Source organism: Melospiza melodia, chromosome 5 (assembly GCF_035770615.1).
Source record: "Melospiza melodia melodia isolate bMelMel2 chromosome 5, bMelMel2.pri, whole genome shotgun sequence".
Classification (NCBI taxonomy): domain Eukaryota; kingdom Metazoa; phylum Chordata; class Aves; order Passeriformes; family Passerellidae; genus Melospiza; species Melospiza melodia.
Window position 1 is genome coordinate 85,365,879 of NC_086198.1, and position 24,467 is coordinate 85,390,345.

General features: G+C 40.5%; 1 protein-coding gene across 1 annotated transcript in view; it reads right to left on the reverse strand.

Annotated features, from left to right (window-relative positions):
- Positions 1–13,283: 13,283 nt before the first annotated feature.
- DHX15 (DEAH-box helicase 15) overlaps positions 13,284–24,467 on the reverse strand; it is a 45,430-nt gene continuing 34,246 nt past the window's right edge. Inside the window, exons 12-14 of the mRNA XM_063157728.1 lie at positions 22,518–22,708; positions 15,050–15,219; positions 13,284–13,849 (exon numbers count right to left, since the gene is read on the reverse strand). Of these exons, the coding sequence (XP_063013798.1) occupies positions 13,732–13,849; positions 15,050–15,219; positions 22,518–22,708 (479 nt within the window). The 3' untranslated portion in view covers positions 13,284–13,731. The remainder of the gene's footprint in view (positions 13,850–15,049; positions 15,220–22,517; positions 22,709–24,467) is intronic.

The window sequence follows — 24,467 nt, forward strand, 5'->3', positions numbered from 1 at the left end:
CGCCGCCGGCGCTGCCCCCGCGGAGTGGTGCCGACGGCTTCGCGCTGGCGGCGGCCGGCGCGGTGCGTGCGGGGGAGCGGGGCTGGCCGGCCGGCCGGATGGATGGCTGGCTGGGCGGAGGGATGGAGGCGCGGGTACCGCGTGTGTCGGAGCGTGTGAGCGCGGCCGTTCGCGGCGGCACCGAGGGGCCGGGGCCGGTCACGTGCGCGCGCTCACTCCGCCGCCGCCGCCGCCGCCGGGGACGGGCCGCGCTACAGAGCCCGGCACCGGATCACCAGCGCCGGGCGCCCTCGCCATCCCCGCCCGGCCCCGCTCGCCAGCGCGGCCCCTGCGCACGGCAACGAGGGGGCGCCTGCGGAACCTGCGGCCGCACCGCGGCGGGGAAGGAGCGGGCAAGTGGCGACGCGCGTCCTCCCCCGCCGCGCCGGGGCAGCGCCGCCGCGGGCGGGCCCGCCCTCCCGGCCGCGGCCCGGCCTCCCCGCCCCGCCCCGCGCCCGGCCCCGCCGTGCCGAGCCGAGCCGCGCCGAGCTAAGCTGTGCCGTGCCGAGCCGAGCTGTGCCGCGCCGAGCCGAGCTGTGCTGCGCCGTGCCGAGCCGAGCCGAGCCGAGCCGTGCGCGCAGCACCGCGCCGCCAAAGTTGTGGCTCCGTCCGCAGCCGTGAGGGCACGGGCTCGACACCGGCGCCGCAGCCCGGCCGCTGGCGGCCGAGAAGGAGGGGGCGGGAAAACCGACGGGAAACTTCTCCAGAGCCGTCCTGGCAGGTGGGATTTCGGCCGATTGCTCCTTTCGGGGGTGTTTGCCTCAGCCCCGGCCAGCCCCGGGGCACGGGGGACCCTCCCGCCCTGAGGAAGGACAACACTGACGGCCCGTAAGCCGTCGCTAAATTGCTCGTCGGGCACGGCGAGGTCACGCAAAATATCATGATCTTAAAGTGTTTTCCAGGAAATTAGCGGAAATAGATTGACTTCGCTCCTTGAGTATGCCTTATCCTGCTTGCAGACCCAATACCTCGAGCAAGTACCTCTAACAAGGGGAACATTGTCCTCATCAGCTAACACTGATATCACAAAACTCAGCTAATTGTGAATGTAAAGCAAATAATATAGATGGTACTTTTTTTCAGAATAACTGTTTTGTTTCATATAAAAATAAATGGTTTTAACTTCTAAAAAATACTGCGTTTGCTTCCAAAGCTTAGCTGGGAGAGAGGGGAGTTTGGTGAGCATCACCCAGTAGTCATAACAGCCCAGAGCCATCAGTAGAAAAGACTAGACACATTTTTGTGACACAACTGATCAAAAGTCCACTGAAAGTCCGCACTTCCCCTCACCTGACACTCCTAAGAAGAAAATAGCATTTAGTAACACCCGTGGAATCCTTTGGTCATTCCATTTGTTGAGAAAACAACTGTGGCATGAGTATGGTAAGTATGGAATCCTGTGAAACACACTCGAGCATAGTAGAAACTCACCTTTTTCACATGAGTTCACTTTGTCCAAAAAAAGGCTAGCCAAGAATTCATAGTCCAGAGGAATACTTGTGACAGCCAGCTCTGTCCCAAATGAGGTCAAAGAGCCTTTCATCCTGCCCTAAACCAGTTACAAGTACAGCATGAAGAGTCCCAGTAACAAAATGTAGAAAGCAGATCAGAAACAAGGTGTTCCCTATGCTCACAACATGTTTCTCAGATTGCTCCAGTATTTGCTTTCAGAGACTTCATCCTGTTTAAGCTGCTCATCAGTGACCCACAAAACTCACACGGCTTAAGAATTTATTTCAGCTTTTCAGACAGCAACAATTAAGGCATAAAATTCCTTGTCACTTCATCATTCTTGAATTTCCCGTTGTCTGAGGGGTCAGTGTTCAAAGCATCTCACTTCTAAAATTTTAAGCAATTTCACTTTGCATATTTCATCTTCATAATAAGTCTTAGTGCATTCTATTCTGGCTCTCGTTTTCCTTCAAACATTGTTCCTCACCCTGCTGGTAACCATTTGGTCTAGCTCAAAATCTCTCCATTTGAATTTCAGAGAGTTCCTCTGGGGACCATCACTGGTAGGAGGTTAAGCTTAATTGCACAGTGATCACTTACCAGTGGAGATCCTGTTGTAGTCTTTGCTGGTAGCTGTGAACTATCTATCCCCCAATCTCTTGAAGTGCCCTTCTGCTGGCAGCAAAACCACACCTGAAAACTGACAGCCTTAAGTGTTGCTCCTGCAGAGCATCTGTGGTGTTTTCTGTCAACCAGCCATTCCTGAAATGGCCAATAATCTCTTTGTCTGTTGTGTGAGTTAGCTCACTAACATCACGGTCACCGTGATGGTGGTGAAGTAAAAGAACTGTATGCTACTTCTGTTACTAGAAACGTGTAACCAAACATAATAAAATCCACAAATAGCTCTTGTCTGTTTCCCCATCCCAGTGCACTAACAGGTCCATGGAAAAGATGCTAAAAGTGTATTCAGTTCTGTAGACAGGAAGAAGTAAAGTGGAGATAAATGCTTGTAAAAATTTGGGGAAATGGATTGGTGAGGGGTGGAGGCAATAGCAAAAGCCATTAAATGTTTGAATAACAAAAGAAATCTCAGGATAACTATTAATATTCCATTGGTGCTGGGAAAAAAAAAAGGCATGGGGCAGATGGAACTGAGAAAAATCACTCAAATATCTTCAGAGATGCATAATACTGTGCAGTTACAATGTACCAGGGTACTAGATAAAGACTGTCAAAGCACTAGAAAAGCATCTTATTAAATACAATCTAGAATTTTATTTGCTTTGCTCTTTGCTTCCATGTTTTCACCTTAAAGATTTTCAAAGCCTAATAAGATAGGGAGGAGTAGGAGAGGGGTGGAATTTATTCCCAAAACAGATTTTGCAGATAAAAAAAGAGAATCAGGATGAAACGTTTAAATTAGACTGGTCTTGCCTTCTCACATACAGCAAGAGGCTGATGCACTGTGTAGGGTTTGGCTGGGATACAGGTAATTTTCTTTGCAGTAGCTGGTGTGGGGCTGTATTTTGGATTTGTGCTGAAAACTGTTGATAACACAGGGATGTTTTTGTTATTGCTGAGCAGGGCTGACATGGCATCAAGGTTTCCCTTCTGCTCTTCATCCCACCCCACCAGTGAGGAGGCTGGGGGTGCACAGTGAGCTGGGAGGGGACACAGCCAGCACAGCTGACCCCAACTGACCCAGGGGATATTCCACACCCTGTGGCATCATGCTCAGCACACACAGCTGGGGGAAGAAAAAAGAGGAGATGTTTTGAGTGATGGTGTTTGTCTTCCCAAGTCACCCTTCTGTGCGATGGAGTCCTGCCCTCCTGGGGATGGCTGGAGACCTGCCTGCCCGTGGGAAGGGGTGAATTAATTCCTTGTTTTGCTTGGTCTGTACACATGGCTTTTGCTTTCTCTGTTAAACTGTCTGTATCTTAGCACATGAGTTTTCTCACTTTTATGATTCTCTCCCCCATCCCACTGGAGGTGGGAAGGAGCAAGTGGCTGTGTGGGCCTTTGGGGCTGGCTGGGGCTAGACCATGAAACACAGTGAGACCACACTGGGCCAAGAACTGTTTGAGACAAGAAATAGATCTTATCTTGTTATCACCAAGTGCCAGAGACCTCCCAAAGAGGAAACTGGTATCTCATTGTTACAGGCAAAAGCCAGAGATTCTTCCTTTTCTTTATGCGGAGTGATCTCTTTAGAAAGTTCTTGAAGAGCAAGGGAGGCTTCTAGAGGTCTTTTGGTTTGAGAAGCATATGGAGAATTTGAGATAGAAAAGCCATTCCTGTGCAATTTATATGTTCCATGTAAGAAGACAGATTATTAGAACAATCCCAAGGAATCGGGGTTCAACTCAGCTGTAGCCACTAAAGATTCTGTAACAGAAGGTTCTGTAACTCCATGGCTGTACATTTTGTTTAGGTAACTCAGTGTCCCTCCAGTAATCAGTGTAGCAATCCAAGCTGACTGCTCTGTTCCCCATGTTTTTAAAGCTTGTGATCACAAACACCTCAATATGTTTTTGAGTATTATTATTTTATTCACTGCTGTCACTTGTGTTAGCAGCTGTGTTAACTTTACCTGACTTCGTTAGTTGAAAATCTCTTCTCAGAGGGGAAGTCTATAATATCAGATATTCTGAAATAAAGTTAGAAACTGTCCATCTATCTTATTTGCAGGTAAAAGAAAAAGGGAAAAAAGAAACTACTTTCTTCATAGCCTATTCATAAGTTCATAAAAAGTCAATTAAGACAGTCCATAAAAATTGAAGAGGAAAGGCTTTAGAAGTCCACTGATAGGTTTTCTATTAGGCTAATACCTTAAAGCTTCCTTAGCACTTTCCAACAAATCACTTTATTTGGCTTTTTGAACACCTCTGGAGCTAGGTATTACATCTTTTTAATATTTGAGGAGATCAACAGTGTAAGTACCAGACCCTTGGAAAAGTCAAGCAACATTGTTAGACAATGTTTATACAAGCAATTAGCCCCAGAGGAGTAAAAGCCTACTGAAAGCTGAAATAAGTGGAGATTTCAGAGTGTTTAGGTGTCTATTTAACTTTAAAGATAACTTGTGTCTATAATACAGAAATATAAGATTAGACATAATTGAGAATCAAACTGCAAGTGGATGAGAACATAGCAACCGTGGTCACCTCTAAAATATCTTTTCAGTGTTCTTTTTTTTCCATTAGCTTTTTACAGCATTCTAGGTAAAATCCAAATAGCTTTTTTCACCTTAACATGGCCTACACAGCCCAGTTCCAAGCTCTCTATGAGACCTGGAGTTCCCAGAACAGCTTCTGCACATTGGATTCAGCAGCCTCAGCCACAAGGGCCATGGGTGCAGAGTTTCCAATATTAGGATAACAGCTCAAGATTATTCAAAATACAGCTTTTCTAAAGTATCCTAGGACACCACTCCCAAACTTCAGCTACACAATACCATTACAGAGATACTTGTGGTTATTGCACAAGACAAGTGATACCCTTATTTCAGAAAGTTCAGTTACACCAAAGAAGTCACTGGCACTGGCTTTGGTACTCCCGGTTTCCAGTACCAGAGCTGAGTTCAGGCCTTAACTTTTGAAGAAGAAAATCAAGGCCTGGAATGCAATTCATTTTTTAAAGTTTGCTAGATGGTGAAGATTGCATAAACTGTTGTGCTTCATCCAAAAGCTAAAAAAATAATTGAAGCTAGATGATTGGTAAGATAGGACAGCAGCTCCAAGGAAAAAAAAGGACAGTAAAAAACTACTTTTTTTCAGCGCTGCTACATAAGACCATCAGAAATGAGTAACAAGGTTTTCTAAAGCCATCTAAATGCAAAGACCAATTGAAAATGCTCCACTGCCAAGAAAACGGTGCATTTCTCAAAATGTTTTGATCTCACCATCACTCTATTATTCACTTTGCCTGAGTTCAGATTCAGTTGCTTGCTCTTCATCCATGAGCTAATTCCATCTAAGCATTGGGTCATCATGATAATTGAAGTTACATGAAAAAGGCAACTGAATGAAGTAAAGCTGATTATTCAAAAAAAAAAAAAAAAAAAAAAGAAAAAAGTGACAGGAGTTTTAAAGCTAGATTACATGAATTTTGCTCATCTCAAAAATGCAGGAAATTATTTTCCCTGAATTTTGCAAGATCAAGTGTGCCACTGATTAAAACTTTGTCTACTGAAGTGGAAGAGCAGAACACTGATGAGTTTGATTGTCCTGCAAGCAAGAGACTGTTAACAAAATGAAGCCACTATGATAATTTAATTCCTAGATCAGGCCTTCCAGCAGCTTTTCAACATGAGTAATCTCCATCAGTTCAATACCCCCAAAATTATAAATAACAACCAGTGAATACATGCCATTCAAATGTCAGCAGCCATGAACTTATGAGGTAGTTCATAACTTTTATAGCCTCATCACCAATTAACAATGTAAATAAATTGCTAAAGCCCTATCAGATTATAATTTCCCCAAAATAACATTCCTGTGATTATGTTTGCATGATTATAGTTATGAAGTAACTAATCAGAGCTGGGGGGAGAACCCTAGAATAACCCAAATTAGCAGGAATCAAGATGGTTAGCTTGTCATGAGTCCCTGCCTCTTTACATCTGAGAACCATCCCCCAGCTATTCTGCCAGCTTCTGGGCACATTTGGCTCATTAGCAAAGCACTGAGTGATGAAAAAGGAGTGGACTCAGCATTATTTGATTGGTCACAGTAAAGATGTTGTCTAAGGATGGATGTAGTGAAAGGTGTGAGGAGATCTCCTCAGTGCTACAGGAGGCAGAAGGCTACACCTAATTAGGCTACACCTAATTCAGCACATTATTCAAAGTTCATTGATACAGCAGCAGCGCCTTCCCAGCACAAACTGTTTTACAGACTCAAACAATATTTAGCTACTCCTTTGGACTACATGCTGTGTCACGTGGAGGGGGGAGGAAAACAGACTCCCAGCCACACATAGTAGAACTTGGGGAAATTGCATTTAACTGGCTTTTGCACAAACCCAAGAAAATCTCTGATCAATAAAGAATTCCATTTTTACACAAGAAATACCACAAAGAGGCAGCAAAGCCTCAGAAATAATTGATAAATGTTTCAAAGGGTTTTGACAGAACACTAAGTTTCGATTTCTTCAGTGACATCACATTTGAGCCCATTAAGAAAAACAAACCTTGTTAGGAGAAAACCTAGGAACACATTTGTACCAGAAATGGTTTTGCAGCTTGTATGCCCATGTCCTTTTCTTTACATATTGGCCAAAATCAAGGGAAAGAATAAACTGTTTTTTTTAAAGCAGGTTTTTTTAATGTTAAAGTTTTTTAAGTAATAAGAACAAAGATTTGCTGTTGACTTTGTTCCTCATTTAGGAAGTTCTACTTTGAGTCTAGAAAACCCAGCATTTACAGAGTTGTTTTTATGATCAAATTAGTTTGCTAAAAATAAAAGCAAATTAATTTCTGAGACCTCACTGTACCTAATGAGACATCTAAACTTTAGTTTCGTATCAAGCCATTAGACTACAAACATTTGGAAGCTTAAACATTACTTGCAAAAATAATATCCATTAGAGGCAATTATTTTGTGAAGAACAAATGTGATTATGAATGAGATCCCAAAGGGGGATTTTCCTATTCATTTTTTCTTCCATAAGTCTCCTCAGAAATAAGCAGGATTTCTGTAGGCTGCAGAAGAGTCAGAACCTCCACATTACTGTTCAACCTTGTATTTGACAATGCTTGAGAATGCAGAGAACAGACATTTGAATAGTGTTTGGATTTACATAGCAGCAAGTCCAGCAAGGAGCTTGAGAGCAAAACCACTTTAACACTGGCTTGCTTACAAGGAGAAACTGCTCATTGTCCATAAATTTACAGAATATTAAATGTCAGTTTTCAACAAACAGGGTACATATTGTGAACATCAAGACTGGAATTTTAAATTCTTGCCAACTCTTTTATTTGACTTCTGCTCTTAATCAAATTACGTGTTTTAAGTATGTAGAAGTAGCAGTAATTTGAGTTTACTTCCACTTTATTGTATAACCAGTAACACATTGGAACAAAGCTGTCAATGCCCTCTTGGACAGCTGCTTAGATAAACATGTTGTGACTCACACTGCTTCAAACCTGCTGCTGCTGCACAAATTGTAAACCTTTCTGTACAAATTGTAAGCCTTTCAGGAAGAGTTCAAAGGGCATTTATTTCTTTAAAAGAATGATACTATCCCTGTCACAGTAAAGGCTTATCAGTTACTTATTCAACATGCAAAATGAAATAACCTCAAAGATACCATCCTAAGGTTTGAAAGGTCAAATTAAGTCTGTGAATCTTTAAAGCAAACACTAGCATCTTCATAAAGCTGAAAAGGTTGATATTTTTGAGGTTAAGACTGGTTACTAATAAAAGAAGTGGTTTGACTGCACAGCTGAATATTTAATAGACAAAGCATTCAGGAAATACATCCACCAGTACCCTCCACTCGATGGAGCCTGGTAGGAGCTGATGCTCCAAGTGTTTATTGTTTATGCTGCTGGAAGCAATGAGGCTGGGAACATTAATGGAATAGGCTCAAAATAAACACTGAATTCAAATGGAAGGCAAGAGGGCTACTTTAGCTAAAGGAATAAGACCAACCCAAAATAACACATGTTTAAAGCCACAAGAAGTATTTATTATCAGCATTAATTTGTGCTATGTTTTATTTTTCTATACAACAAAACTACTGCATAGCTTTCACAGCTGGAAGAACCACTCAGAGCTGAGATGTACACAAATGAAATTATTTTATCATCTGTCCAACATACATTCAGTGTTCCTGAGAAACCACTATATTTGAGTTGAAACTGCAAGATCAAACACCTACAATCAGCAGAACTAGTCTTGTTATCTACAGGAATGTTATTTTACTGCCATTACCATATTTACTTTAATCCCTTGATAGTGGAAGCCTGGATCTCCTTGATGCCAACCACTTATCTCAAACACATCAGTTCCAATTAAGAGGCAGCCCAAGCTTGTCATTTGTGAAAGGAAAAGAGAGGGGCAAATGCTCTCATAATGGTTTCATTCTAGTTTTAAAGCTGCCTGTTTGAAGCTGAAAAACATGAGACACTTGTATTACTGGGAACCAATGCTGAATTCTAGGAACAGTTTCAGGAAGCATACATACCCCAAAACAAAGCCACCAGTGTCAGAGGTACCAGTAGAAAAACGAACTAGGCTGACCATTTTTCCCTCTGCTTCACATAAATCTAATGTCACATACATAGTCATAAGGTTAAATAAATTTAGGTTGATAAACTACCAGTGTAAGTTAAATAATTTTGAAAGGTCAACAAACTACCAGAGTAAGATTATACTTCTAATAGTAAAATATGTTTATTATTAAAACCCTCAGCTGTTCTAAAACCAAGATAAATGTCTAATCTTCACGAACTACAGTAAGTGAATAAATTTGTGTAGTTTACAATATAACTCTCTGCTTTCTACTGTTATGGTGTGCTATGGCTTTTTATTGCTATACATTATCAGCAATGAACTAAAGCAATCTGATTACAAATTAATAATTGTAGCTGGACTGGATGGTAGGAAAACTCTTTGCCTTTTGACTTCTGCTACGGTATCTTTTCAAATGAAACCAAATGGTGAAAGCTAATGTCAGCATTTTTGCTTTAGACTGCATTTCTTATGGCAAATAATGAGCAGTTTTCAGTATGAACCATGTAGCAGTGCAGAATGCAAGTTACACGTCACAAACCAATGCTGTGTCAAAAGCCCTGACCCAAAAAGGGAGGAGGTGATCAGACAAAACTGACCACAGTGATACAGAACATACCAACCCAGGCTGGGCCATGCCAGCTGCTCTCTACCCTCCATCAATGGGCAGAGGTACAAAGGATGAAGACATTCCCATAAACCTCAAAGGAACGTCAGCATCTGTCTTAGCACTGCAGTACATAAAGATCTCCCAAAAGTAAGAGTTCAGGGGCTTTTATAGCATCAGAACACAGCAGAGCATGGACTCACCATTTATTCTACTCCCTGTCAAAAATTCTAAGTGCTAATCTAAACACAGTATTAACTGGTCACTTCTTTGTATCTCCATAATGAAGGTATGTACCTATCCACGTGTACTTAGCCATTAGTAACTACCTCTGTGTCTAACAAACCTAAACACAGTTATTGTCTCACACTGACACTAGCCCTTTACTGCTCTGAGGTATTACACAGCAGCACAATTAAGACTGAAGACTTCCTCTTTTCAAAAAATATACTCCTTTCACTTAGTATCGTTTTCCTGTCATCAAATCCATATTCTGTATTTCCAAAAGTCCCACATTATAAACAGTTTATTATATACAAACCAAATATTTTCAAAAAACATCAGAATATCTCTGACAAAAAGATCACTAAGTAAACAACACATCACTCTTCCTTTTAGATTGTTCCAAAGCAGATAACCAGTTAATCCTAAGGAGCAGTTCATCTCTACTCCAAAACACATGTACACCCTTGACTAGCAGTCTGAAACTCTGGAGTGGTGGCAGTAAGGCAGGGAGCACAGCAGAACAGAAAATGTTGCAGCTGCTGGGGGCAGCTCTGCAGTTTATTTGGGAACCCTCGCTCCACAGAGCAGCAAAAAAGAGCCCCAGTATCATGCAGTCAGATGTGGCTTTTCACAGAACAGAAGCTGAATTTCTATTTGACACCAGCAAACTTGATTTCCAACTTTTCCCCTTATTTACTGACTGCATGCTGTGTAAGTAAGTATAAGCAGCCAGAGCTCTGATGACGGGCAGAGCTCTGAGTATTTTTAACGTTTAAAAGGGAGGCAGTAACCTCCCTACACTCATAGATAAAGCAGTCTAATTTCTATGCCTCCTTCTTGGTCTCCTTTTGTTTCTCTGGGCAACCTTTTTTGACATTTTTCCCATCAGAAGAAAGGGAACAAGGTTTTGTCTTTCAACACTGAACTTTAAAAAAACCCAGAGCTACTCTCAAACCCAAGTTTCTCAGCATGCATCCGTACCCCTGAGACAGCAGTAGCTAAGGAGGTTGCTCCTGATAGTTTCCCTGTAGGAGTCAGGAAACATCTTACTTCAAGAAGCCCTGCTGTCCCTGTCATTACTCCTTCAGAGACAGGTAGTGACTCCTTAGACATCTGGCTCCCCTCCCACTGCTATATGGCTCTAAAATTATATCAAAGTGAGATTTGCAGTAACTCTTAAGATATCCACAGTGATTTAAGTGAGTCTCTGTTTCTGCCCTGAACCCCTGAATGGCCTCAGCTGAGATCAGTACTGGGCAGAGAACAGACTGCACAAAGCCACTCCAACCCTGGGGCCGTTCTCCACTACTCAGTTCTTAGCAAAAGACTCCATACACAGCACACAGTCCCCTGTAAGAAAATACTTTAGCCCTAAACTCAAGTATTGCAAGTGCTTTGTGAGTTCTTCAATACAGGGGTGTGTTTTTCAGGAATACACAAGTATCAAATGCAATAGGTTCCCCAGGTGCCAAGGCTTCCATGTCTTGCTGAAGCACTATCCCCCAGATTCCATCAGCATCCCAGCAGGAAAGCTGCCTCCCGTTGCTTGCAGGAGGGGTGGGGACACCCGGCCTGCTCTGTCCCCAGTGACAGCTGGGACACCACCAGCCTTCCAATTAAGCCCAGGTGTCACCAGCTTAATTGGAAGGTGGCAGGGTTGCAGAGCTGTCAGAGGACGTGAGTTTGGCCAGTAGTATTTGCATTCCTAGCAGCACGGTGAGAGCCCAGGTCAGCTGTCACAGCCCAAGCTGAGCTTGTGGGTATGACAATTTAAGGAAAAAGAAAATCACCAAAAACAAGCCAAAGTCTTTCCTGTGTCAAGTTCCACTCACAGCCATAGCCATCTGCTCCCCCATCCCCAAGGACCTAAGCTAGAGCAGCTGATGCCAGCTGGTTCTGGGGTCCCTGAGGCGTTTCAAGCAGAGAACTGTCTGTGGCCCTTGCCAGACCTAGGCAAAGTCATGCAGAAGGTGGTTCTACACCGTCAGCTGAAGGCTGCACACAAACACTAGAGCAACTCTTACCTGGGGAGCAGCCAGTTTTCAGCACTGCACAAAGCAGCCCCCTCTGCTCACCACACCGAGGATAAGCAAGTCACCAGGAAACCCCACATATCCAGCCCAAGTCATCCTACTAGAGCAGCAATTTGCAAAACCAACATTTGCACGTTCAGGAATATTAGTTTGAAAAGCTGCTTAAGGAGTTCAGAATCCCTGTTTAAATTAAAACCTCTTCTAACTGCAGTCAGAAAACACAACCCAATTTGAAATTTTATGCAGAGTGAAGCTCTTTCCTTCCTTCCTACTGAAAATGGTTTGGTATGGTAACAAAGTCCAGACTCATCTAACATTTCCTCTCACTTAGCAAACCCAAGAAAGACTCCTAAGTCCCACTGCATATTATAAATCCACTCAAATTTTAATCTTCTGACATCTTTATCTTCACTATTACTATTTTAGGTCCTAGCAAAGTTTTCAAAAGTTCCTACCATCATATAAATGGCAATTAAAAAAAAAGTTGTGACTGGAAGAAAATCCTCCAAGTATTCAAAGTAATTTTATAGCCCACTGCTGATTTAAATAGGACAGAGGATACCCCAAACATCAGTGCTTAAAATTAGTCTGAGGTTAGTTATCAGCTCTGCAAATGTAACCTATTTTTGCTTCAGCCTTACAGAGGCACAGCTCTCTTCCTAAGGGAACCAGTTTCAGCAAGAGCTGATCCAGCTCTTTGCCAGAAGGACCAAAGCTCAGTGTATTCCATGGGGAGGGAAAAACAGAAATCTGATCAAATACATTAAACCACAGAATGGCTTGGGTTCAACCAGACCTTAAAGATCGTCTAGCTCCAACCCTCCAGCCATGGGCAAGGTCACCTTCCACTAGACCAGGCTGCTCAAAGCCCCATCCCACTTGACCTGGAACACTCTAGGGACTGAGCACCCACAACTTCCCTGGACAATCTGTTGCAATGCCTCACCACCTTCACAGTGACAAATTTCTTCCTTATGTCCAATCTCAATCTGAGATTCAAACAGAGTAAAACCCTTGCCCTGTCACTGGTAGAAAGTTTTTACCACAGGCCCTCGTAAAAATCCTCACTCATTCTTCTAAAACCTCTGGAGGTATTTTAAAGGTCACAATAAGGTCCCCTCCTCCTTTTCTCCATGCTGAATAACACCAACTTTCTCAGCCTGTCCTCCTAAGAGAGGTGCTCCAGCCCTGTGATCAAATTTTACTATAAATTCCTTATGGGATTATGCTGTCAAATCATATTTCACCAAAAATCACTACAAAATTACAATGGTGCAGTGTGATTTGATCTACAGTGTCACTTATGCTATTGCTTGTGTTGATCCTAAACAGTACCTGAACACTGCCCAGCAGAGCAATTTCTACCTGGCCACACACACTTCACTTTATAGGACACGCTACTACAGTTCTGTCTGAGAAATACTTAGGGCTATGTTGGAAGAAAGCATTCTCCTAACACATCTGCATGCATTCTGAGTTTTCCTAAATAATTTTAACAAGTTTGCAAGGGATGAACATTGTATGCATCATATTATATCATCATTGTGCTGCTTAAACATCTGTACTTTTAGTATTAAAACATTAAACTACTGCCATGTCAATCAAACAGCAGTTTAATGGGAGACTAAATGGGCTTCTCATATTACAATCAAAACAATAGAAATACTGACATACTGTGGCACAAAATTAGTATAAATAGACTTTATTGAAGTCAGTACCCTTGTACTGAAGCCAAAGATTGTGTCTACAGAAGCACAAGTTGTAACATTTCACAACTTCTAAAAGGAATGTCAACAATTACAACGATCATGCATACCATGGTCGATAATCACATTTTTAGAAGCATTTTCAACCATTTCTAAAGAAATGCTTATAACATTGTTATATATAGAACTACTTTCAATAAACTGCAAAACATTGATTAGCTTTTCCAGTATGAGCTACAGTGTCAACACAAAAGGGAGGCATAAATGTTTAATTTATGAAATCAGAATGGAATATTTACTGTAAAGAAAAATTAAAAAGCTTTCAAATAAAGGCCATTATTGAACCAAAGTGAAGAGCACAACTTGAACTTTGAATCCTTTCATCTCTTAAAGCTGTCCTCTGAATAACTTCAGTTCAAAGCATAAATTCAGTACTGTGAGTATTCCTTGGACTGAAGTTTGGCAATGATGCGATCCAACTGTCTCTTTGCTTCGCACTGTGGAAAATTGCTCATGTCATAATATTGAGGGGCAATTTTCACCAGCCTGTCAAAAAAGGAGAAGTTTGTTACTGATACTCAAACTTTAAAATGCATTTTACAGAAATTTTACAAGTGTAAAGGAAGGACACAAAAGTTATCCATTGTTTTCAGCTCATTCTGCAATTCTAAGACTAACTGAAATGTACACAGACGCACACATTTAAAATGGCAGTGCCATCCTGAGCAAGTGTCCAAGTTGAAAGCAAAAAGCACACAAGTCTCACGAGATGCTCCTGTCTGGCCATGTGCCCCTTACAGACTCCTGCTGCTGCTTCAGTACCTGCCATGGCAACCCACACAGCCAGAGCCTCTGCTTAATGTCAGTCCCTGAGCCACAGAAGTGTACACAAACAACCACCTGTGTCAGAGTACAGCTCTGCCTCAGCTGTTTTAAACTTACAACCAAGGCCATAGGATCCTGCTTTAGGTCAGTGTTTGTTGAACCAAGATTTCTAAGCAGGGATTCAAACACATTTTCCATTAAGATACTACTAGACAATATAAATATATATGTTGTGTTTTCCAGCTTATGAATCTTTAAACTCTTCCTGCACAACAGTAAAATTACAGCAACTGAAGAACTTCCCGTGTCCCCAGAGCTTACTACAACCTGGTAAATAAAGTACAACCTTAAAGACAGGCAAGATGCTTCAGATCTCTGCTTGTGTGCAGAGATTCAGGCTTCTGACTTGATATATTTAGCTGATGAATAAGTATCATAACATGGGAAGCTGTATCACTATTATCATCTCTTTCCTTAGAATTTTAAGAAAGCATGAAATACTGTTCAGAGCCTTCTGAAAAAATCAGACAGAAGAAGTCTTAGATCTTGAGGACAGAAGCACTGATACTGAGGTATCTCCTAACTAACTCAGGTATGCAAGTGGGTGCTAGGACATACCCCCAAACCTCACAACTCCAAGCACCTCCAGGCTTACTGAAGTAACTAGTTTTAAGTCAAGCTGTACACAGAGTCCAGGCATCAGAGGCCTAACACAAAACCCACAAAAAGGCACAAATACCCATAAAGAAAACCTTCAGTCATCTACAAGATCTCAGTCCATACCATTGCCATTCTTCTAACCATTTCTGTAAAACTAGCTTCAGGAAAAGTGAAAAGAATTACCTCAACTTAAAAAAAGGAAAAAAAGAACACCCCAAGAACTTTACAGTAGATCATAATTGTTGCAATACTTTGGCTTACCATTCTGGCTTGATGTCTGTACATGTCCGGATGTAATTCTTCGTTGTAAGGACAAACTCATTATACAGCACCCATTCTGGTTTGTGATCAAGAACAGTGGAGGGATGCAACTGCACCACCTGGTTATCTTTCACTGTTAAGTAATGCCCTGTTCGCTCCAAATGTGCCACCTAAATAAAAAGACATTTTCCCATTAACACAGGCAATTTTTAAATGAAGCAATTTCAAGCTGCTTGTTAAGTGTTTTATACAAAACAAACAAACCCAACTTTCAAACCTCATCTAAACTTGGCACGTTACTTGACCACTTCAAGTTTTCAAGGTTTTTTACAGACACAATCAAGATGCCAGATGTTTGTGCTATCTACCATGGTACGTGTATACTCTAATACACAATTCAAGCAACATACAAAAATAATTATCACCCAAAGAGAATAATCATTATTGCAACAGCAGCAACGCAAACAAAGGAAGGGAACACACACTGGACAGGTTTGCAACATCACACAAAGCCAGCTGTGCTCTACAACAGACATCTGCTTCAAGCATTTCATCTGCAGTAGCCACTGTAGGGCCAGTAAGCCACAACATTATCCTTTTATGAGAGAGGTCTCACTACAGCATGAGCTTCAGAGCTGGAAAATGTAGGTTCAGCAACACACTTGTGCTGTGACCTTGGTGAAAATCAATTAACCTCCCTCTGACTAAGCTTCTTGCTCTATGAAAGGGAATAATGCCTGCCTTGCCAAGATGCTCCGATACCCAGCTCATTAAGATTTGGTAAAGCAGACAGTTATCCTTTGAATGATATCCTCTGTACCAACAGCTAATCTAACAGAACAAGTAACTAAAATTAACTCTTTGATACCAGTAGCTGAAAATAACCTCCTCTCATTATGTATATACACACACACACAAAGAGTAAAAAGATTAAAAAGGTTGGCAATGGCTGAAAGACATCAAAAAAGACATTTATAATAAGATCATTAACTGTTTTCCTTTAATACAGACTGTATACTTCCTTCGTTTCTTGAATTCCTAGGTATATTTCACCTTTTTTTTTTTTGCCAAGTCAAGAGCATATCCCACCTATTAGATTAAAACCCAAGGCCTTCTAAAACAATAGCTACCTAAAGTTTTAAGCCAGAATATCTCTTTACTAAGAAATTACTTACTTTGAGTGTACTTTTCTTTAAAAAGTTATGACATTAATATCCAGAACATGTTTTAGGGGTACAACAAGATATTTCAATAGTTCGCAAATTTTGTCACACAAGATTTGAGAGATAACAGTTTATTTCAAGTCTGGGAAACCAGAAGACATTCCTTTAAATGGAGATTAACAGCACACTGTCTGTAATGATTTAGGCCTAATTTTATTTAGCTCAATATAACATCTGTAACACTGAATAGCAGTAGAGGTGCAAACCAGAGTAGACAGTCATGTGTCACAGGCCTAGCACAAATACAGCACACCTTATTGTAGGATTACAATTTTTTTCAAAGGAAGTTTTGTTTAAAAATCAATTTCATTTTTCAGATCAGAAGTACACATGCATACAGAAGTATCTATTTTACCTGTTCTATTTCTTTCTAGAAAAGGACACAACAATGCATTATTTAGGTTTTACTCTAGAAAAGCGTGCTGTTAAATTCAATACAATTTACCTTTAGCGCCTCAGTCTCACTCATATGTATTAAAACAGTGAAGTCTTACACTCTACCTTTCCCAAATACAATTTTCTTTTACATGTCATTTGTAATGGTAGAGTTATGTTTCTTATTGATTTTGCATAATTCTGAAGCATACTCAAAGAAAAATTAATGCTACAGAAATGTTTCTCTTAATTAGCTCTTAATTTCCAGGGAAGGACAAGAATTAAAATAACCCCAAATTACAAAGAAAACGTTTCCTTAGACCATTGATATCTGGGACAAGCCACCTTTAGGTTTGTGTATATATATATATACATATATATATATATATATATATATATATATATATATATATATATACACTATTGTGACTGGCATCAATCCTGAGGTAACAGTGAGCTGCACTATTTATCCTCTTTAGCTGTTTCTACAGAGTGTGCTTGCTGGCACACACCTTGGTAGAGAATTTAAGGGTCAGTGATGGAACTCTGTGGGGAAATACACAGTGAAGCTGTGGCTCCACAGCAAGCCACAGTGATCTGCCAGCTGCTGCATTTTCCTGCTCATTCCTGGCCTGCACTGTTCCAGCACAGAAGACCGAGCCCATTCTTGCTTCCACTTTGTAAGTGGCCTGCCAGGTCACTGAGCTGAAAGAATGTAGAATGGGCTCTCTCTCCTCTGAAAGTCTGGCTTGCAAGCATCACCAGTGCCTGTAGGTACAGGGGTGGTTGGACCAAGTGTCCTCCAGAGGGCCTTTTCACCCATTCTGTGATGTTTGTTGGAGTATAAAGAGCATGAGCTTCCACAGAAATCACAGGATCATAGAGAGTATGTCAAGGAAATGGGTTCATTTCTGATGAGTAGTGGTAGTAAGCAAGAGACTACAGAACATACCTGAACCCTGAGATCCCCAAAGAATTAGGCTATTTGAACATGACTCTGAAAGAATGGGTAAGTCCCAAGCCAGCCCATGTATCTCTGCAACAGATTACTTTGCAGCCCCTGAAAAGCCCACAAGGCTGATGATTTAGAGACAATTATAATCTTTCTATGAACGTGACAAACCCAAATGGAAACAGTAGCACATGCCACGAGAGGAAAAAAAAGTTTCACTTCAAATTCTCACCACAATTTTGTTAAGAATTACACATCCTCCTCTGAAATTTTAAGTATACTTGTGCTTATTTCTTAGCTATCATGTCATGGAACCTAGAGGGTGAAGTCAGGGGTCTTCAATCAAACACTAACACTAAATGCAAATGCACTTGGAAGGTCAAAAGCAGGAACAGTATCACAAGATACAGCCCTTTCAGATTTAAGGCTACACATTGTACTCTTGACAGTACTCTTGACAGACAGTTTAGAGAAAGGATTGGTCTTTGTTCTTTCTGATAAACCAATGGTAGCATGCACCAAAGGAACCCTGGCAGTTGCCTGGATTTCCAAAATTTCTGCTTGGAGCACACACAAGAGTGTTTCTGAATCTATTAAAGTTTTACACCACTCTTCTGCATTCCTAAAGAGCAAAATGCATACTATTAAATGCACCACTGACCACCTTTGTGTCGTAGGTTTATTTTATTACCATTCTATTATTGTAGAAGCCTGATTATGTAAAGACTTCAAAATATACATAATTCCATACAAGAAATAAGCACCAAAGACGGAGTAGCATCAGGAATGAGATTTTAATTAGAAAGCAAATCATCTGCCATCTAACTTCCTGTACAGGATTGGTCGTTTATCCTCTGTAGTGACCATGATATATATAGCCTGTGTTTGACTGTCACATCTCCCAGGAAAGATCCCCAGCTTGATCTGTACACCTTTCTAGCCAAGAGGGCCCAAGGCATCCTGGGGTGCATCAGGAAGAGCACTGCCTGCAGCAGGAGGGAGGTGATCCTGCCCCTCTGCTCAGCCCTGGTGAAGCTCATCTGGAGTTCTGTGTCCAGTTCTGGGCTCCTCAGTACCAGAGAGACATGGAGCTCCTGGAACAGGCCCACAGAAGGGCTATAAAGATGAAAGGGCTGGAGCATCTCTGTTACAAGGAAAGGCTGAGGAAGTTGGGCCTGTTCAGCCTCGAGAAGAGGGACCCCATCAGTGTCTAATCAGTATCTGCAGAGAGGGTGGCAGGAGGAAGGAGCCAGGCTCTCTTCTGTGGTGCCAAGCAACAGGACAAAAAGAAACAAACAGAAATGAATTGAAGTTCCATGTGAACATGAGGAAGAACTTCTTTACTCTGCAGTAGCAGAGCACTGGAAGAGACTGCCCAGAGAGTTTGCAGCTACTCTCATGGGAGATATTCCAGAACTTGCTTCCACCTTTAAATTCTGATTTAAACTATCAACTATCAGTTCTGTTCTGTCTTCAATACTAGATTGAAAATACAATGATAAAAACCTAGGTTGCTTTTGACAACTGATAGAAAACAAAATCACTAAGAGGAAGATGACCCATCCTGAAGTCATTTATTTGCCTTTTCCAAATCGTTGCCTTATCTTACTTTCTGTGGTGTAACTATTTTTTGCTTAGTTTTAACCACTGTGACTTCAACTACTATTAACCCTTTAAAGGTTCTAAGCTTAGCTTTGAATGGGTATCAGAGATAAGCCTCCATTAAGGGGTTACCTATTCCTGTGACTTACTTTGATCCCCACCTAACAGTAAGCTACAGTATTTATCCTATTTAGACTTTTCCATAAAGTATGCTTAGTTACTTAACAGAAGTAGGAGAAATAATCTATACTTAGTTCCATAAATTTATTACCAAATTACAAATATACTACACAGTACAATATGCCAATTCCTCTCCCTTTGTAAGACAGACTATGTCTGGTACAAAGTAATTGAGAAATCAGTGCTTCTCTTTTTGCAAAGACCACCCTTGCTGTATTTTACATATCCTTTGCATATTCTGATGTGTGATACAGAAAGTTATTTTTAAAAGTTTTGCATTATAAGAACTAGAAGAAATCTGAGACACAGCACAAAAATTTTAAAAGACATTTAACTTGTCAATATCTATCTTTCCATAAGTTTTACTATACACAGAACTGTTGACAGTTTTAAATTATTCTACTATTCACTTTGCTTGTCTATGGTAGATTTACTGGAATTCAAATTTGCATTTAAATATGAAGGGTAAAGAGATGATTCATCACCAGCAGGAATTCCACATTTATCTGTCTCTGACACACAACTGAAGGCAGGTATACAGTACTTAGTACTGATTACATAACCAGTACAATTACAATAGTCAGTACAAGCCCATACTGTCTGACATAAACTACATATCTTGATTAGTACAGAAAATTCTACAGTGAATTTTTATGACTGGTTTTAGGACAGTAGGCAATTACCAAAGTCTAAACCATGCAGCAAATGAGAAGTATTTCAAGACAATGGTTACTACTGCTTTTTCCACTTCACACTGCCTTTTTAAATTTAGAAAGTTTGAAGATCAACTTCTGCCATGTGTTGTCCACACACCTCAGTACTTTACATGCAGAAGCTATCTAGAGTACATGCACACATTTCACAAGTGCCCACACTTGGAATTCCACACATGTTCTCTACTAAGAGGACAAAGGATGATGTATGCATTTCATTACTAAGGTTTTCTGAACAAGAGCCCCCAAATGCTACAGCCTGAATATTAGCTTAGAGAGGATGTAATGTGTATACAGACTACAACTGTAAGTACTTCAGCTGGTAAATAACATCTGAGTTTTAAAAATTTTTCTACTGAAGGTTTCTTAAAGCAACATGGAATTCACCGTAAAAAGTTCAGAGTCAAGGTCAAATACATACCACACTATCATGAAGGTTTAAAGAGCTGAAGAAACTCAAACTAAAATAGACCAACACTTTGAAACAGAAGAGCAACAGCTGAAATGGCTTCCACTCCAAATAGCTCCAACAGGTCAGCTATACCTATATCCTGATTTCCCCAAAAATTCTCCTAGGCATTTTGTGTGAGGGAGGCAGTAAAGAACCTACCGACCATGGAAGCCCAAGCAGACTTCTTTAATTTTCATCTGCTTTAATTTTCATCTGCATGAGCCTACTTACTACTGTATTCACAGCAAAAATACTAAGTCAGATCTTTAAATCCTACAACACAAGAGACCAAAAATCTACTTGCACCAACACTGGTGCAGCTCCCCATGCACGGGAATAGGTGTTTTCTAATAGGAAAACACCAATTAGAGGACAAGTTTTGCTCCAAGTAATATAAAACAGAGAGCACACCAACTTCCAAGTACATGGCCTCCCCACAGGTCCAACTAAGTGAAAGAAGGCAAGGGGTACAGTGCCAAACTGAAGTGCAGCTGTGACACTCAGACCTGCCTGGGGCCCAAAATGGAATGCTGGGCAGAACTGTTCTTTGTCTTTCAAAACATTTACAGAAGTAAAGGTGTAGGTGGGAACGTATTCTGAAGCATTTGCCAAGAAATATGCAGAAAACATGTCCCAAATTCAAAGACTGAACACAGTTACAGTCTACTTGCCTGAAAGGTTACAACAAGTAAGGCTTTAGAACCATTTAATTATTTAAAAGCAGCCAACAGCCTTAATCTCACATTTGTATTACAGTGAAATGCAGCTGCTGACATTGATATTTCTGTATTCTGAAAACCCAGAAGATGTTTTTGCTGCAGACTGGCTGGCTGAGCTCTGGAGACAACACTTGGCAGGGGCAGTTTAAGGAAGGGGTGCCCAAGTCTGTGCCCCAGCTGGGTGTGTGAGTGCAGTGCTTGTCAGGCCCACGCCATCCTCACCTGCACGGCACTGACCAGCTGGCAGTGTTTGTGTTTGAACACCACCAGAGTGCAGTCCAAGGGAAAAATCAGGAAATGTAATGGGCACTGGTCAGCCTCCTAAAGATAACAAGATTGTACTCTCCAAAAGTGAGGTTTTAGGCTCTAGCAGAGATGCTGCAGAGACGTGTCCAATGCTTTTTTGCTATGAAAAGCATTATCACAACAGTCCAAAAACAATGAGCATGGAGATTCACAGTTTGTATCTGCAAGAGCCAGAAAAGAGACTCTAGCAGTTTCAAGGATGAATGTTGAAGAGAAAAAACACAGCAGGATGGGACTAAGAGGGGGGAAAAAACAAAACAAAACAAAAAAAAAAAAAAAAAACAAAAAACCAAAAAACAAAAAAAAAAAAAAAAAACCACCGAAAAAACCAAACCAAACAAAAAATAGACAAAAAGCCAAGCAGTCTGCATTCTAGCTTGGGGCACTGCTTAACCTGAAATGCAAAGCATGCAGGTGGCAGCAGTGGAGACTGGCTTTCACAGCATCCTGGCTCAACTGGCAAATGCATTTCAAATACATCTTGAGATTACAGAAGGGCTCCAGTATCTGACTCATGTAATTGAAAATTTAAATATAAATATGGAAAAATATACAAATGAAAATACTGTCTTTCTGTAAGTATCATGTTTTTTTCATATTTACATATCTCTATACTTCCCCTTCTGGTATCAGATTACAAATAACTTTAGAACTACATATTCTGCAGTTACTTTGAAATGTTTTATGTAGTTACTTCATGAATGCTCATAGCAGAAAGGAGATTTTGATACACTGATAAGACTGCCTTCAATTTTTCTTTCATTTGACTAAAGAATGTGCTACTTGAGTCATTACCTAGCAATTTGACAAAGACTACATGGTACTATATAGTCAGCCACATGTAATTTAAGTAACATTTATTAAGCTTTAGCAAACTATAACAACAACACTAACATTATGAGCCACATAAACACTGAACTACTTTCTCTATGAGAATACACACATACCTGCATGAAATACCCAGTAACTAATGCCTTTCTTATGTTGATGTAATAGTCTCGACTGGTAAAATCTGTGCTTCTACGAGGCAAATTAAATCTATCCATGATTCGTGACAGCTGCTGGCGTACATTGTCTGCAGACATCAGGGACCTGTAGTTAATGAAGTTGTCGTAACACCACTGAACCGACTCATGATCTGCAACATCAGAAAACATGAATCAAAATTAGAACAAGTAAATGAAATAGCAACTAACCAATTCATCAGTCAGATGAACCAGAAAAAAATATCCATAAACTTTTATAAATGGTAACAGCTCTTGGTTTATTCAGTTGATTTCCTGCACTAGGTAACTTGCCAAAACTTTTCTATCCAGGAAGGACGTGGTCAGGACAGAAGAAAAGCAGAGGTTTTCCCCTCCTCACCAATATAACAAATACAATCACTGCTGTTTTACTGAAATATCATACCACTAAGTATTGGACACTTCAAAAATCCCACCCAACAACTAGAAAAACATCTTCCAAACTTGAAGTGTAAAATGTAACATGATGTCAGGAGCACTGCACAGCCTTTGACTGCAGCATGCAATGAACAGACAAGATAACTGTACATAAATATGCTGTATCTGAGAGATGAAACCCTACTAATCATTCAAGTAAAAGCTAAGAGCTATACAGTCTGTTCTCAAAGTATGACACACCTCACAGTGTGACTGGTAAAAAACAGCCACTGTAACAGAACTCTGTACTCCAGCTGTTCCTACTGCTGGTAGCTCTGAGAAATCTGATGAAACAGCAAGCCTCAGCCATTCTGTCAGTATCAATACCTGCATGTTTCACATCAAAAAAACCTAGTTCTTGCAAGCGATTCTCTGACTTTTCAAGTAATGCTCTTCTAATCTTTGTCAGTTTAATAATCCAACAAAGCCAGTCTTAAGAATTAAAACTTAAGGTAACTCTTGGAAAGAAGAGACTCTTCTTAATTTGCACTGAAAAGAATGAATGTTATGGAAGTCGAGGTAAGTCCAAGTTCTTTCTTGCACTTTACCTTATAGAATATATTTTAAATGAAGTATGAATAAAGCTGTTGCACAGTTATGATTCTACTGTACAGCACCATAGCATACTACTTGCTGAGCCAACTGAACTATGCATCATGGATAACCCATAAATGTTTTATATTGTTCTATACTATTTGTATACAAACAGTAGAAGCATTTTGTTTTCTGATTCCAGAAGACCATTCACAATTTTACAAGATGATTCCTGAAACAGCTCCATCCCCTCAGTAACCTAAGTATTAAGTAGCGGTTTCCAGAAACATGCACAAATTGTCTGCCAGTTATTCTGCATCCTATTAATGAAAAAGCTAACAGGAAAAAAAAAAAAGCAACACACATTTTTATTTACAGATGTTTCATAAAACTTTCTCAGCTATTGTTTGTATTGTAAACTGAATGTATTTGTTGACTTTGGCACTTATTTTAGATTGTCATATAATGACAGTGTTAGAAGGTTTCAATACAGAATTTCTACATCAAACCTGTAACAGAAAGGGGCATTAAGCTGCATTTTTTTTTACTCAGGGTAAAAAGACTGCTTGCTTTTTGTTTGCTAACAGGAAAGTGTAACTGGAGCACTGAAGTCCACATGGCTGGCAGTATATAGCCATCTTTTTATTTGCCAGCAATATAAGTCAGTTTAAAAAGCGGGTCATTTTCGAAGAGAACTAGCTTCATCTCTTCATTCTTACCTTCTTTAAGCTGCTAAAATACACTTTGGCTATGTTGAAGAGGATCATATATTATCTCTAAATTCCATCCACAAAAATAACATAATTGAAACATATGTATCATACAGTTCTATGTTACTTCTTGTTGATGCATCATGCCTTTGTCTCTCAATCTATTCCAAAGCCTTATTACAGACTTCCTAACCACATTAAGAAATCAGAA